This window comes from Rhineura floridana, chromosome 2 (assembly GCF_030035675.1).
Source record: "Rhineura floridana isolate rRhiFlo1 chromosome 2, rRhiFlo1.hap2, whole genome shotgun sequence".
Lineage (NCBI taxonomy): Eukaryota > Metazoa > Chordata > Lepidosauria > Squamata > Rhineuridae > Rhineura > Rhineura floridana.
Genome location: NC_084481.1, coordinates 773,844 through 790,102, shown reverse-complemented (window position 1 = coordinate 790,102; position 16,259 = coordinate 773,844). Strand labels below are relative to the sequence as shown.

Here is a 16,259-nt window from a genome sequence, read left to right as displayed (position 1 = left end):
TCTTTCAGCTCTTCTTTTCTTGCCACAATGGTCTATGGGATTTATTGCACTTGTTCACACGGAGTTCTGAGACATTATCAGATTTGAGTACATTGATAATCTCCGCTGCAAGCCCTGGTTAGCTTCTCCCTCTCTTCTCTAGTGATCAGCTCACAGTGCTGATAATCTGGGGCAGAAAAGAGAGGGGAATTTCTTCACAGGAACAAGCAGGTATGTCAGGATTAGGGCCTTGGTGTTAATCCTGGGATACCACACATTCTCCACTCCCAAAGAAAAATAAAAGACTGCAAGAAATCCTTACATCATGATCCTTTGGTCTGACATAGTTTGAAGGAAAGATTCCCATTTTATCACCAATGCTTCCAGTCCACCATTCCCCATCTTTCTGAGTAACTAATATTTCTTCACCTTCACTGAAAGTTAAATCACCAGGTTCAGAACTAGTGTAAGAATATAATGCTATATGTTCTGAAAAAGAAGAGAGAATTTCGGTCATGTAATAAAGCTATACATGATTAAAGACAACACTGTGTTTATTCATAGTTTCGTTCACTTTTCAAAGTCTGAACCAGCAGTCTTTTAATGAGGAATAACAAATAACAAAAACAAAAAAATATTACAGGAAGTTAAGAGCATAAGAATAGCCCCCCGGATCAGGCCAGCGGCCCATCTAGTCCAACATCCTGGGGTTGTATTTAACTATGTTCTACTCACTGATATTAATGAACCTACGTTAGTCATGTCTAGGACTACCATTGAATACTACCCCTATTCTTATAGTGGCCAACCAAATGCCTATGGGAAGACTGCAAGCAGGACCTGAGTCCAACAGCACTCTCCTCTCCTGCAGTTTCCAGGAACTGGTATTCTGAAGTATGCTATGTCCAGCAGTAGAGTAGAACATATCCATCAGGGTTAGTAGCCATTAATATCCTTATCCTCAATGAATCTGTCTAATCCTCTTTTAAAGCCATCGAAGTTGGTGACTATCACTGCCTCTTGTAGGGGCGAATTCCAACTATGCTCTGTATAAAGAAGTACTTTCTTTCTTTGTCTTGAATCTTCCAGTTTCAGCTTCATTGCATGTCCACAAGTTCTAGTGTTGTGAGAAGGAGAAACACTTCTCTATCCAACTTTCTTCAAACCATGCATAATTTTATACACTTCTATTATATCGCTGAGAGCCAGTGTGGCATAGTGGTTAGAGAGTTGAACTACAACCTGGGAGACCAGGGTTTGAATCCCCACACAGCCATGAAGCTCCCTGGGTGACCTTGGGCCAGTCACTGCCTCTCAGCCTCAGAGGAAGGCAATGGTAAACAACCTCTGAATACTGCTTACCATGAAAACCCTATTCATGGGGTCGCCATAAGTCGTAATTGACTTGAAGGCAGGCCATTTCCATTTTTCATTATATTGCTTCTTACTCGCCTTTTCTCTAAAGTGAAAAGTGCAAATGCAGTAACCTTTCCTCGTAGGACAGTTGCTCCATCTTCTTGATCATTTTGGTTGCCCTCTTCTGAATCTTTTCTAACTCCTTGAGGTAACCAGAACAGTATACAGTATTCCAAATGTGGTTGTACCATGGATTTGTATAATCGTGTTATGATATTGACAGTTTTATGGAATTTGCCTTTTTCACAGCTGCTGCACACTGTGTCAACATCTTCAACAAGCTATCCACTACGACCCCACAATATATGTGAAAATAAGATTGTTTAGTCCAGCATCCTGTTCTCATAGTGGCCAACCAGATGCCTAAAGGAAGCCCACAAATAGGAGCTGAGTGGAACAACGTTTTCCCCACTTGTGACTACCAAACTACTTCTGACAGCAGAGGTAGAACATAGCCATCATGACTAGTAGTCTTTGAGAGCCGTATCCTCCATGAATTTGTCTAATCCTCTTTTAAACCATCCAAATTGGTGGCCATCACTGTCTCTTCTGGGAGTGAATTTCATCATGGTGTCAGGTGAAGCGCTGGAATCAATTTGTGCAGACAAAGCCTCAAAGGGCTCAAATCCCACTTTCGGCAGGGAGTCTTCACTGGCCCCATACCTGTAGGGCAGGTGGGCACAGCTTATTACAACATATAAAAACAAAATAACAAACATTTTATTTTCAGTTCTATCTAATCCCAGAACAATTCTTCTGTGATCCTAAAGTTACGGTATTAGAGGATTCAGTGTTTTTAGTTTTTATTGTGTGCTATGCAGTTTTTAAAATATCTTACAATTACTGTAAAACTCACGCAAATATTAATGTATTTACTGGTGGGTAGGCAGTCTAGTAAGAATTTTGCTCAGCTAGTAACTAGTAATTAGCTAGTAACTAGGATGCACACCTTAATGTGGTAAGAGGGTTTGAGAGTGTTGCAGAAGCTGAGAGCAATGCCGTCAGGAGTCTAGACCAAGAGGCTAGACTCCTAGCAGGGGCACCCAAGGCGGAACTATCAAAGCTGAGACACCAGACTAAGATGCATCCAAACTCAGAGGAAGGCAATGGTAAATCGCCTTTGAATACCTATTACCATGAAAACCCTATGAACAGACTATCCAAAATGCAACACGAGATAGTGCTGGAAGATGAGACCCCAAGGTCAGAAGGCACTCAGCGAGCTACTGGGGAAAAACAATGGACAAGTATGAGTAGCGCTGTGACTAATGATGCAACTGGGTCAAAACTGAAAGGAAGCCCAGAGGCTGATGCGCACAGATGTGAAAGGAGAGTCCAGAGTTGTATGACGCACACAATAGGAACATGGAATGGGAAAAGCATGAACCAGGGAAAGTCAGAAATTGTCAAGCAAGAAATGGAACGTATCAACATTACAATACTTGGCTTGAGTGAATTAAAATGGACGGGAATGGGACATCTTCAATCAAGCAACTACAAAATATTTTATGCAGGAAATGAGAAATCAAGAAGAAACAGGGTTGCTTTAATACTGAGACGTGATGTAGCAAAAGCAATTAGGAGCTACAAAGCAAGGTCTGAGCAAGTGATATGAATGAGATTAAACGGGAAACCTATTAACATAACCATCATCCAAGTCTATGCTCCAACGGCAAACACAGAAGAAGAGGAATTGGAGAGATTTTACACAGAAGTACAAGACGAAATTGATCACACACCAAAACAAGATGTGCTGATAATCATGGGGGACTGGAATGCAAAAGTAGGGAACAGAGAAGAACTAGGAATTGTGGGGAAATGGGGCTTAGGAGACAGAAATGAAGCAGCAGACTTACTGAATTCTGTGAAACCAATAATTTGTTTCTTGCCAACACATTTTTTGAGCAACCAAAAAGACAACTGTACATGTAGACATCACCAAATGGTCAATATAGGAATCAAATTGACTATATAATTGTTAGCAGAAGATGGAGAAGTTCCATACTTTCTGCAAAAACAAGACCAGGAGCAGACCGCAGTACAGATCATGAACTGGTCGTATCAAATATCAGACTAAAGCTAAAGAAGAAGAACAAAACAATCATATTGTCAAAATACAATTTAAATAACATCCCAGAAGAATATAAAGATCAAATAAGAAACAGATTTGACGCTTTAACCTTAGTTGACAGAGAACCAGAACTATGGATTGAAGTCAGAGACATTATCAGGGAAGAATGCAAAAAGACAATACCTCTAGTTAAAAAGAGAGAAAGACCTCAATGGATGACTGAAGAAACTCGTAAAATGGTTAAAGAGAGAAGGAAAGCAACAGGAAATGGAGATAGAAACATGGTCAGAACCCTAAATGCAATAATACAGCGACTAGTACGTAGGGACAAAGAGAACTATTACAATAGTTATTGTATAGAAATAGAAGACAACAAAAAAGGAAGAACAAGAGCCCTATTCCAAAAGATTAGAGAAATGAAAGGGAAATTTAAACCAAGAGTAGGGATGTTGAATAATCAACAGGGGAACACACTGACTGACCGAGATGAAATAAAAGGAAGATGGAAGCAATACACTGAAGAACTCTATAAAAGAGATACCAGGTTGCAGATTCATTCACGGAGGAACCATATGATGAAGAACCAGAAATTTTAGAATGTGAGGTGAAAGCTTCTCTTAAAATACTTGGAAGAAACAAATCACCAGGAACAGATGACATACCAATAGAGCTGCTACAAGCCACTGAGACTGAATCTGTCCAAATTTTGACAAACATTTGTCAGCAAACATGGAAAGCTAAACAATGGCCCGCAGACTGGAAGCGTTCAATATATATCCCAATTCCAAAGAAAGGGGATCCCAGGGAATGCAGTAATTATCGAACTATTGCCTTAATGTCCCATGCAAGTAAAGGAATGCTCAAGATTCTACAACAAAGGCTATTCAGATATATCGAGTGAGAAATGCCAGACGTCCAAGCTGGATTTAGAAAGGGAAGAGGTACCAGAACTCATATAGCAAACGTAAGTTGGATAATGGAACGGACCAAGGAATTTTAGAAGAAAATCACCCTGTGCTTTATAGATTACAGCAAAGTCTTTGACTGCGTAGATCATGAAAAACTATGGAATGCATTAAAAGAAATGGGGGTGCCACAGCATCTGATTGTCCTGATGCACAACCTATACTCTGCACAAGAGGCTACTGTAAGGACAGAATATGGAAATACCGATTGGTTCCCCCATCAGAAAGGGTGTGAGACAAGGGTGTATTTTACCACCCTATTTTTTTAATCTATACACAGAACATATACGGCAAGTGGGAATGGACCAAGATGAAGGTGGTGTGAAAATTGGAGGAAGAAATATCAATAAGATATGCAGATGATACCATACTCTTAGCAGAAACCAGTAATGACTTTAAATTAATGCTGATGAAAGTTAAAGAGGAAAGCACAAAAGCAGGACTACAGCTGAACGTCAAAACGACTAAAATAATGACAATAGAAGATGTATGTAACTTTAAAGTAAACAACAAGGACATTGAACTTGTCAAGGATTATCAATACCTCGGCGCAGTCATTAACCAAAATGGAGACAATAGTCAAGAAATCAGAAGAAGGCTAGGACTGGGGAGGGCAGCTATGAGAGAACTAGAAAAGGTCCTCAAATGCAAAGATGTATCACTGAACACCAAAGTCAGGATCATTCAGACCATGGTATTCCTGATCTCTATGTATGGATGTGAGAGCTGGACAATGAAAAAAAGCGGATAAGAGAAAAATCAACTCGCTTTGGCATACAATGCAGTGTGAAAAAAATAATTAATGGGGTGTTATAACAAATTAAACCAACTATCACTTGAAGCTAAAATGATGAAACTGAGGTTATCATACTTTGGACACATCATGAGAAGACATGATTCACTAGAAAAGACAATAATGCTGGGAAAAATAGAAGGGAGTAGGAAAAGAGGAAGGCCAAACAAGAGATGGATTGAGTCCATAAAGGAAGCCACAGACCTGAATTTACAAGGTCTGAACAGAGTGGTTCATGACAGATGCTCTTGGATGTCACTGATTCATAGGGTCGCCATAAGTCGTAACTGGCTTGAAGGCACATAACAACAAGTAACGTCTGTAAATGCATTTGCAAAGCTGTATTCACTCCCTGCTTTTTTCCTGTTTGAACCACTTTAGCTTCAGTCCATATGTCAGGGCTTGTACATGGTGAAGAGGCTTCCATGTGCAAGCCATGTGAATGAAACAATGGACACCCAGTACCAATTCATTAAAAAATGCCCTCGTCCCCACTAAAGTTGCAGTGGAAAACTGTCAAACACGAAGGCAACATCTACTGGAGGCTAAGAAGTTATGAAAGGATTCTACTGGCCAAAGTTTGGAGAGCTGTGTGCCACGTCACTCTTTCCCCCATAATTACGGCTCCCTGTGCCTTCTACCTACGGCAAAGGCTATACATTCACAACCCTTTGTGGTCTTTCCCTGTCCCTTCCCATATTAGCTTGCACTGTCCCACATTTTTCTGAAATTATTTAAAGTCTTAGAAAAAAAATGAAGTATTCAAGTAGAATACACACAGAATAGAATATAGAGTTTTCCTTGACTAATTTGTTACATCTTGTAATTTCCATGCTTTTATAATATCACATAATTAAAGGCATGCTAATTTTGAGGGGCAGATATCTTTAACAATTTATGAAGCTCTTTCTGTAAGCACAAACAAATCCAAAGGTTAAGGTGGAGATTATTTAAAATGAAAATCTTACCCTCACCCAATGTGTAAGGCAGCGTTGCGTGTTTCTTATTTACAGTGGCATAATCAGCTTCCAGCCTGCATATTAAAAAAAAACCAGTTATTTTGGCAACTGCAGGATACAGTGTTCATTATTTAGTGACTCAAACTTATAAAAGCCAGGAAATTCAAAGAAAGTATGTCTGGGAATTCACAGCAACCCATCTGCTACTATAAGTACAAGGCATCAAACGCATTTTAACAGATTCTTATTCCCGCGCCTTCAATTTTATCTTTTTCAAGTACCCATGTAATAAACCGCTAATCCCAAACTGAGCTTCAGCCATTCACAGCAAATTTGGGACTGGGATCAAAGTTAATCGGCAATACATGTAAATTCATTCCATGTAGCTGAGATGTAAGCTTTTATAATTTTATTTATTTGAAAAGAAGGCGAGAAGGAATTGCAGGAAGTATGACAGAAATGCCATCCGTCTGTGGCTGCCAGGGTGCACATCCAACTTTTTCTAGAAGTTCCCTCTCAAAAATATATCCCTCAACTCCAAATTTCTTAATTCTCCAAGTTCAAAAAAATAATTTAGTGATTAAAGTTTAAATGGAAAGCTAGAATAAAAGGTCCAGGTGTACACTGGTGGTAGTTTCCTTTTACTGTTCTCATGCCTAATTCTCAAAATTGCTATTTGTAGCCAGGACAGTTTAAACAAGGGATACCTTCTGAAAGAGAATCTCAGGGAGTGGGGTGGTGGTGCGTACACACACCTCCGAATCTCAGCCTAAGTCTTCAATTGAACTTTTGCACACTACCAAATACATTTTCCAAGCTTATTCAGTCCCATCATTCCCAGAGCCTTACTTACTCCTCCTTTTGGTATTCATTTTCAGGCAAGATCTTTACATAGGATTTGGGAAACCACCCTCTCCCTCTTCCTACTTCTCCAAACCACCAGTTTTCCTGCTGCTCCAAGACAGTAATTATATCATTTTTTGAAAAGTTCAAGTGATTATCTTTCTTTGCAGTCCAGGAACACAGTGCTTGTGCTTTTAAGTTTTCTACAACTTGCCCCTGTTTTAAAAAAAAAAGTGTTAGTGTCAACCATTTGTGCAAGTTTGTTTCTTTATTAAAAGGTAGAAATAGGACAGAGTCATTTCTGGCCCAAATGCTAGCATATCATAATTTAAAACCAAACTTAGGGAAGAAGTAGAACATCCTCTGAATGTTGACTTGGGATAGCTTATGGGATATGAATGACTCTCTCCACTATATAATATAGTATATTTATATTTCCCACTATAGATTATTAGGTCAGTTGTCCATGTAAGGACAATTCAATTTCCTCAGTTGCCACAACTTAGGTTTTTCTGTCACAAATATTCAGACAAGTAAAGTTTCAGCAAATTTACTATAAGAATGAAAATCTGAGTAAAGGACAGAGTAGAAATTTTCTTTAATAGACATATACATGGCTAGCCATTCCGGATCTGTGGACTTTAACCCTTACGTTTCTAGAAATTCAGTTATGGGTTTCATATAAGGTATTTTTTGTCTAAGTGAACAGAACAGGATACAAGGATACAGAGACATAAGCCGCTCTTCTGTAAGTAGAACATACCTGTCCATGGATGGGAGAAACAGATCCTGGAGAGACGGTTCGAGTAAAAGCAGATTTTTTCTGGCATGTGTTGACATTTAAACTCGACAATGATATATTTTGGTAATTGGATCCTTCAGCTGATATACTTGGTGAAAATGACCTGCAAATTCAATATATGAACATAAAGGAAATATTTTTAAGAATGCACAACTGCTGGAGTAATGAGTTGTGATGCAGCAAAGCCTCCAAAATGCATGTAAGATTCATCAGGGATGAAGTTGTGTACTTCAACAGTCTCTCCACCCACTATGGTATTTCAAATCAAGCTGTAGCATTCAGCCATAGGTTATACATGAGAAAGATCACTTCTGAATTTAAAAAGAATATATACCATTTGTGTTAAGGTAAATGCCATTATTTCTCAATACTTAATTATTGATTGATTGATTTAAAGTATTTCTATCCTGCCCTTCTACCCTACTCAGGGCGGCTACAATAAAATAGTACACATATATAGTAAAATACACAATAAATACACAAACATTACAGTAAATTAAAATGCATAAAATACAATTAAAATACATAAAATGCATTATGCAGACTCATACACACACATACAGACATGTATATATGTGCATACGCATATGAGGGAGTGAGAACAAAAGAACTTAAAGGATAAAAATAAAAGATAAAAAACTTTAAACAATGTCAGGCTGACCCGTCAGTCCCAACCAAAGGCTGTCTGGAACAAAATAGTTTTTACAAGTTTCCGGAAGACCATCAGGGAGGGAGCAAAGTGGGCTTCTTGTGGCAGGGAATATACAAAGTGCTTGTTTGCATATACCTAGTACACAACGGCCTATATTCCATTGCACATGGAATGCAAAGGATTTAAGCAAGCCTAAATCTGTGTTGGATTGAGACTGCTATAAATAACAAATTGAAGTGGTCAAAGCTGATCTGTAGACTTCTGTCGTATTATGTAAAATTAAATATATCTTTTATATTTCATGGGTAGTAGGCTATTAAGTTGTACTTACTCTGAGGCAGTTGGCAAAGATACAGGAACTGAGGCAGTTGGCAAAGATACTGTAGGAGGAAGTAAGGCTCTCTTAGGAGGTGAACCGCTGTTTTCATTTTCAGGAATTTTTTCTACATAATTGCATGGAAACCAGCCTTGATGGCCTTGAAAGCTCCCATATAGCCAACCAGGCTCTCCTTCAGTTTTCTCAACTACCTAGGGAAAAGGAAGAAAGTACACAAAGCCAACTAGTGAGGTAGTGAGAAAACGTTATCAACTAGTTTACTAGAGACCTTTTTAATTTTTTTATTTTATTGCATGGCATTTTTCAAAGAAATAGGCCTTAATTTGAAATAAATATCCTATTTAGAATTCAGAATTTATCACCCATTTCTTACCAGAATTATATCTCCAGGATTGAAACTCATCTCATCATGATTCCTTGCTTCAAATGGGTATAAAGCTCTATACTTCACAAAGACAACTGATTTCCTAGAATCAGGGACGCTTAGAGCATGGCCTGGAAAGTCAAGGAAGAATCATTACTAGCTGCTAACTCTGTCAATTCTGTTAATTTCAAAACAGCAATTAGCACCTACTTGGGGGTTTGCATTAATGCACAATACTGACTGCTCATTCAAGCCACTGATAAAACCCAAGTTAACTTGATTAACTTTACTTGAAACACAATGCAGACCACTGAACTGCTCTTACCCACCAGGGTCACACACATTAATGAAATGGTAACACCAGCAGATATGCTATAGACAGCTACCAAAATCTAGTGTTTTAAACTATAAAGAAACCAATATCCTTACAAAAAAACACATGTGGGATACCTTCATTTTTCAGTGTTGAGTTAAGATTTCGTCCCTTTGTCTGTTTAAGGATGTCTACAACTTTTTCATTTAACTGAAATACGGGTTTTTCTGACTCTTGCAGATTGGCCGTATGTTTTCTTTTTTTCTCTTCATCAAACTGCTTATGCCTCTCCTCAGCTTCTTTTGCAATCTGCTCCTGCTTTCTTTTGTCTGTCTGTTTCTGCTTTTGCTGCTCAGCATCTCGTAGAATCTCTGCTTCTTTGTTCCTTTTTTCTTTTTCAAGCTTTTCCTCCGTCACCTTCTGCTGCTGGGCCGCCCTCTCTTGTGTAACTGCCTCCTCAGCCTTTTGCTTTTCCTCATGGATTTTTTCTTGCATTCGCTCTTCCTGTAGTCTCTTTCTTCTCTCTTCTTCCTCCCTCCGAATATTCTCCTGCCACAAGTTCTCCTTTTCCCTTTTTGCTTTTCTTAAAAAACAGAGAAAACACTGTCAGTAAAACAATATTTATTATCCTGATACTGAAAAGCAAAGCTGAATAGGAAAGACTTGACATAGATCATTAAAGCAGCTGCCCTCAGTTTGGATTATTCTCTTCCTGTAGCTCTGAAGGTCTTAGGAAAACTTAAGGACTGAACTAGGCATCGTAATAGCAATACTGATGAATATATGCTATCTGCTGAAATGTATCTTAAACTTTTCAGATATGCATTCTGAAAAGTTTAAAAATACTAAAGATACTAAATTTATTTATGCCACAGAAATGTGACATGTAGGGTGTGGGCACGCTCCACAAGGATCTGCAGAAACAGCATTTCTTTTGGTAAAGATTATTCTCATATACTGGTTACAACAGCTGCCCTGTAGTTTTTAGAATCAATTCAAGGAGGTTTTTTTTTAACTGTTAGGCTTGTTACAGAAAAAGGAACTCTCTTGTCACAAGTTAATTTTGCAATTCACATTTAGCAATTTCTTACAGAGTGCCTATCTCAATAAAATTTGGTACTAATCAATGTTTTTTGCTTAAGTGCAGCTCTCTAAAAATGTATATTCTATACTTCCCTTATGGGTTTCTGTTCAGTTAGTAGAATTTATTTTATTTATTTATTTATTATAAATAAAGTTAGTAGAATTGTGAATGCCAAGCAATTAAAAATAGACCATGCTTAAAAAAATGTTGCTACCATTTTTCTAATGATAACATCAATCAAGGTGGGTCATAATAGCATTAATAAAAACAATAAAATTATTCAATTTTAAAATGCAGTATCAAACACAACATAAATATGAAACCAAGGTAGATAAATGTATTTTGGGGGGGGGACACACATCAAACTCCACAATAATAGCCTAAATAGTAATAAATGACATCTAAACCTGTCATCTAAAAGAGTATAACGGAGATCCTGAAAAATAAAAACCTGGATGCTTTCTACGGATGGCATTACCGTGCAGCCTCATCTTCCATCCTCTTCTTCTCGACCAGCTCAGCTCTTTTTCTTTCCAGCTCTTGGATTTTAGCTTCTTTGATCCTGTGGAGCTGCTCAAGAGCTAACTGCTGTGTGCTGTAGGCTTCTCTTAGCTCCTAACCAAAAAAATATAAAATACATCAAATAAGCAAAACTACAACCTTTTTATGGGAAGTAATTTGATTTAGTGCTGTACAATCCAAGTCCTGATGCAAGGAGGCAGGCCATTCTACATTAAGAGGTGTTCAGTCTCCCTAATAATAAAATCAAGAGGACACATTCAAAATTAAGCAGAAGAATGCTTCAGAAGTTTACATTTCCAATATAAGTTTCTTTTAGCTACTGGAGAAAGCAAGATATGATGGAGGAAATGAGAAGTATGGCTCTATCCAATGACCGTGTGAGCTGAAAAGCCTCTCCAGAAAGCCTGTCCAGAGGGCTGGAGGAACCTCCTAAACAATGCACACTTCATTGTAGTGTGCTTTGGGGGATGGGGGAACTACCTGAAACTGAGCAGAGAAACCTTGTGCAAGCCCATGCCCATTCCACCCATGGTGTGGAAGGAGACAGGAACCCCCCAAAATCTTCTCCAACTTGGATTTTAAAAAGAAAGTGTATCTCACTCCATTAGAATGAACAGGGGGAGATTTAAGAGGCTGCACCAGCAAGAGCTAAGAATGAGATGAAAACTACCCAGCACACACAAAGTAACCTCTTCCTCAAAGGTCACTCAGCTCCTCCGCCTCTCTGTTTTATTCTCCTTGCTGCAATCCCACTGCTGCCATGAGAGAAACACAGAGAGACTTGAAGGCAGGAGCATGTGCAGAGTGCAATGGCTAGAGCATCTTTCCAAAGGATGCTATGCCACTTCAGCTGCCTTGATCTGGCCTCCAAACTTGTGCATGCTTGCCTCCAGGTTTCTCTCTTTCTCTCGTGGTGGCTGGATTATGGCAAAACAAAAGACCAAGGCAGAGGTGGGCAGAAGGAAGGCAACTGTGACAAGGCCAGAGGAGGAGATGGGGCAGACAGAGAGAGGATGCATCAGAAGGCTATGTGGGACTGACCTGGCCAAGAAGCTGGTGGTCCCCATCCATCATATGTTAATAACCCCCACCTCACTTTCAGAATGTTAATTTTTTTAAAAAGTATGTATTTCTTTGCATATGGTGCTTTAATATCCAAGTACTGTCCATACTTTTTAACCTCTGTAATTTTGAGCATTTGGAATTGTATTTTCTGCATATCTGCTGCATTTTTTTGGCATTTGACTTTTAGACATGTTGCACCTTAATATCATGCACTTTTTAAGAGTGAATTTACTAAATCGGAATGTAGCTGCTTTTTATATTTGGGGGGGTGTTGGTTATTGTTTATTTAACAGTGAAAAGAATGGGTGGCTTTGATTGCAAAAGGCTCATAACTCAGTGGTAGAGCACACATTTTGCATGAACAAAAACCTGAGGCTCAATCCCCAGCATATCCAGATAGGGCTGGGAAAGGTGCCAATCTGAAACCCTGATCTACTGCAAGTTAGTGCAGACAATACCAAGCTAGAGACCAGAGGTCCAACTTGGTGTAAGAAAGCTTTCTGTGTTCCTAACCTGGGAAGAAGCAGCACCTTTACTGAGACTATCATAGGCAGGGAGGCATATGGAAGCAGAGATAGAATGGGCCAGTTTAGGGGAAGGAAATCAAACATTTACTAGCTCACTCTCTCTCTGTTCCTTCACCAAACCACGGGAACCTGAACTGTCATGCTAGGGTTCATCTGAATCTAGTGGTGATGCTTTTTAATACTTTTTCAGTATACTGATGACACCTAACTTGACTTATCAAAGCTTTTCATCCAATTTCAGTGATCCAGAGGAAGTCCTGAACCAATGTTTGGGATTGATCATGAACTGGATGAGTCAGTAAAGTGAAACTCAATCCTGATAAGACAGAGATGCTGTTATGTCATTCCTCCTCTGATTTGGGAGATGGTGTGCAGCCTCTTTTAGATTGGTTTGCATGTCTCCATAAAGGTCAGGCTCTCTTCTTGGGGTACTATTACATCCAACCCTCTCTCTGGAGGCCCAAGTGGGTTTGGAGGCATGAAGCATCTTCCACCAGGTTAGGCTAGCATGCCAGCTACAGCCTCTTCTCAATAGAGACAGTCTTACAGAAATTCATGCACTGACATCTAGAATAGGAATGCAAAAAGGATGCTGCTGGTAATGTTTTCCTAGAGAGAAACAGGCAGCCATCACAGTAATCTGGGATGAAACATGACTCCGAGAAGGTGTCTATGCAGGTGAACACTTCATCTCTGAAAATGGACTAAAAATAACTAATACAACCCATGAGAAATCAAGCTAGCTAGAAGACTGAAATGTTTGTACACTTTCCCTTTAGGATAAACAGCTAGCCTTTAGTTTGGATTGAGCAGCGAGGCTGTAGAAGGGAGGAGGCAAACTTGGAAAATATGTGCCTGAAATCAGTTCCGTCCCTGTGAGTCCTTTGAACTGTAAAGGGGCATTTTCCCTGGCCGTTTAAAGGATCTTATGATCTGAGCTCAACCTCCTGCTGCTGCTTCCCTTCAGCATAACTCCCAACCCTGACTGCAGTGCACCACTAATAGCTTCAAGGGAACAGGAAGACATGCACATGTGCAGCCTTTGCTCCCCTTGTTTCGGGTTCTTTTCCACACAAGGATATTTTTCTACATATCTTGGGTTACCTCCTGGTATTCAGAAACCCACTCACCCTCCGTATGCCCCCATTTTGGTATTCAAACATGGCATACCCTCTTTACAAAAAATGGGAAGTAATCAAAAGTGACAATATTTACTTCAGGCTTTACAGAAGTCAATCTGGATAACTAGACTAGACTCCATGTCAGATGAGCTAGTAAGAATTAAATAATGGATGAAAAGCTGTGTGCAACACAATATATACATTTTTAAAATCTTATCTAAAAAGCAATGACATTTAAATTAAATGGACCATTGGTCTCACCTGAAGGGTGATTTTCCTATGAGTACGGACATCACAGCGGGTGTTAGCTCCACCTATCGTGCGAAGGCAAGAATGTCTTTGAAGTCAAGACTAGGGGCGTCAGGCCCCTCCCACTCTCCAGTTCATTCGCAGCGAGTCTAAGGAGAAATATCTAAAGATACAAGAACAAGGCCAACCGGCCTGGCAGCAGGAAAATAACACAATAGTACCATGCATAGTAACATGACTCCAACATAGCGGTATAACAGAACTAGAAGTCTTGACTTCACTCTTAAATTTAAATATAATAGCGTAACAGTAATATATAACACATTAGAAAATATATAGTCATCCTCCAACTGGGAGGGTCGTGATGTCCGTACTCATAGGAAAATCACCCTTCAGGTGAGACCAATGGTCCATTTTCCCTATGAGTCCGGCCATCACAGCGGGATGTACCACAGCAGCCCATACAGGGAGGGACCACCCACGTGTTAATCCTTATTAAGAACCTGTTGTAACACTCGTCTGCCGAAAGAAGCGTCAGCAGAGGCATAACGATCAATTTTATAATGCCTTATAAATGAGTGTGGGGTAGACCAGATTGCAGCCCTACAAATATCGGCAACAGGAGCATTAGTGGCAAAAGCAGCCGAAGTGGCAGCTGACCTGGTAGAATGAGCCGTTATACTAGCTGGAACTGACAGCTTCAGGGACTCATATGCTAAAATAATGCATGCCCTTAACCAACGAGATAAGGTAGAATTAGATACTTTATGCCCCATAGGCCTTGGATGAAAGGATACAAACAGAGACTCCGTTCTTCGAATCTCTTGGATCCTAGACAGGTATGTCTTGAGAGCCCTCCGAACATCCAACGAATGCCAAGCCTTCTCGAGCGGATGGGTAGGATTTGGGCAAAAGGAAGGTAAAACAATGTCCTGGTTGCAATGAAAAACTGAATCGACCTTGGGACGGAAGGAAGGATCAGTCTTCAGCACAACAGAGTCCTTATGGAAGACGCAGAGGTGTCGAGCAGAAGACAATGCGCCCAACTCCGAAACGCGTCTGGCAGATGTGATTGCGATCAGAAACAAGACCTTGAAGGACAGCATACGTAGGGGCACAGACCTGATGGGTTCAAACGGAGGGCGTTGCAAAGCCTACAGAACCTTCGGCAAACTCCATGAAGGAAAACGATGGACAACAGGCGGAGAGCGTAGGGCGACTCCCCTCAAAAAGCGTTTGATGAACGGATGTGAGGAAATATGATCTCCAGGAAAGGACACTGAGAATGGACGACAGAGTGGACGCATGTCGACGTAGAGTGTTGGGTCGAAGTCCCATCATAAAGCCGCTATGAAGAAATTGCAGCACCTGATGCACAGTGGCTTGGGATGGATCATGGTGGTGGGACTGACACCACTTGGAGAAAGCCACCCAGGTATGTTGATAAATACGAGTGGTAGATGGTCTTCTCGAGGCCAAAATAATATCAATCACAGCGTCAGACAGTCCAGCTGACCTCAAATGTCCCCGTTCAAACGCCACGCTGTTAGATTGAGCTAAGTAGGGTCCTGATGCAGTACTGGACCCTGGGATAGAAGGTCTGGCCTGACTGGAAGTGTCCAAGGATCCATCATTGACATTGCCAGAAGATCTGAGAACCACGGTCGGCGTGGCCAAAATGGTGCTATCAGAACCAGCTGTGCCCTCTCGGTTCGCGCCTTCCTCAAGGTTTTGGCTAACAATGGTATGGGAGGAAAGGCGTACAATAGACCATCTGGCCACGGTGTTGTCAGAGCATCCACTGCTTCTGCTGCTGAGTCCAGGTATCGGGCAAAGTACCTGGGAAGCTGGCAATTGCAACTGGGAGCGAACAGGTCGACTGAGAGGGCGTCAAACCGACATTGGAGACGATGGAAAATGGCTGGATGAAGTTTCCATTCTCCCGGAAATATCTGTTGTCTGCTGAGCCAGTCTGCTGTCACATTCCAAATCCCTCTGAGATGTTCTGCTTTCAGGGATTGTAGATGTTGTTCTGCCCAGACAAAAATGAGGGAGGCTAAGTCCTGCAGGGGACGAGACCTGGTGCCCCCTTGTCTGTTCAAATGTGATTTTACACACGTGTTGTCTGTTCGAATGAGCACATGGTCCAAAGGGAACAGAGACTGAAAATGACGTAGAGCTAAGTGGACAGCCTTTA

At 40.4% G+C, this 16,259-nt stretch overlaps 1 protein-coding gene across 8 annotated transcripts in view; it reads right to left on the bottom strand.

Annotated features, from left to right (window-relative positions):
- Positions 1-16,259, bottom strand: part of ITSN2 (intersectin 2) — a 226,842-nt gene that overhangs the window by 103,710 nt on the left and 106,873 nt on the right. For 7 of the 8 annotated variants that reach the window (XM_061607527.1, XM_061607530.1, XM_061607533.1 and 4 more), the window contains 8 exons: positions 11,057-11,193; positions 9,632-10,077; positions 9,191-9,312; positions 8,812-9,008; positions 7,790-7,931; positions 7,037-7,242; positions 6,193-6,257; positions 302-468 (listed from right to left, as the gene is read on the bottom strand). In XM_061607527.1, coding sequence (XP_061463511.1) covers positions 302-468; positions 6,193-6,257; positions 7,037-7,242; positions 7,790-7,931; positions 8,812-9,008; positions 9,191-9,312; positions 9,632-10,077; positions 11,057-11,193 — 1,482 coding nt within the window. The remainder of the gene's footprint in view (positions 1-301; positions 469-6,192; positions 6,258-7,036; positions 7,243-7,789; positions 7,932-8,811; positions 9,009-9,190; positions 9,313-9,631; positions 10,078-11,056; positions 11,194-16,259) is intronic. The other variant, XM_061607529.1, reaches the window with a different exon arrangement.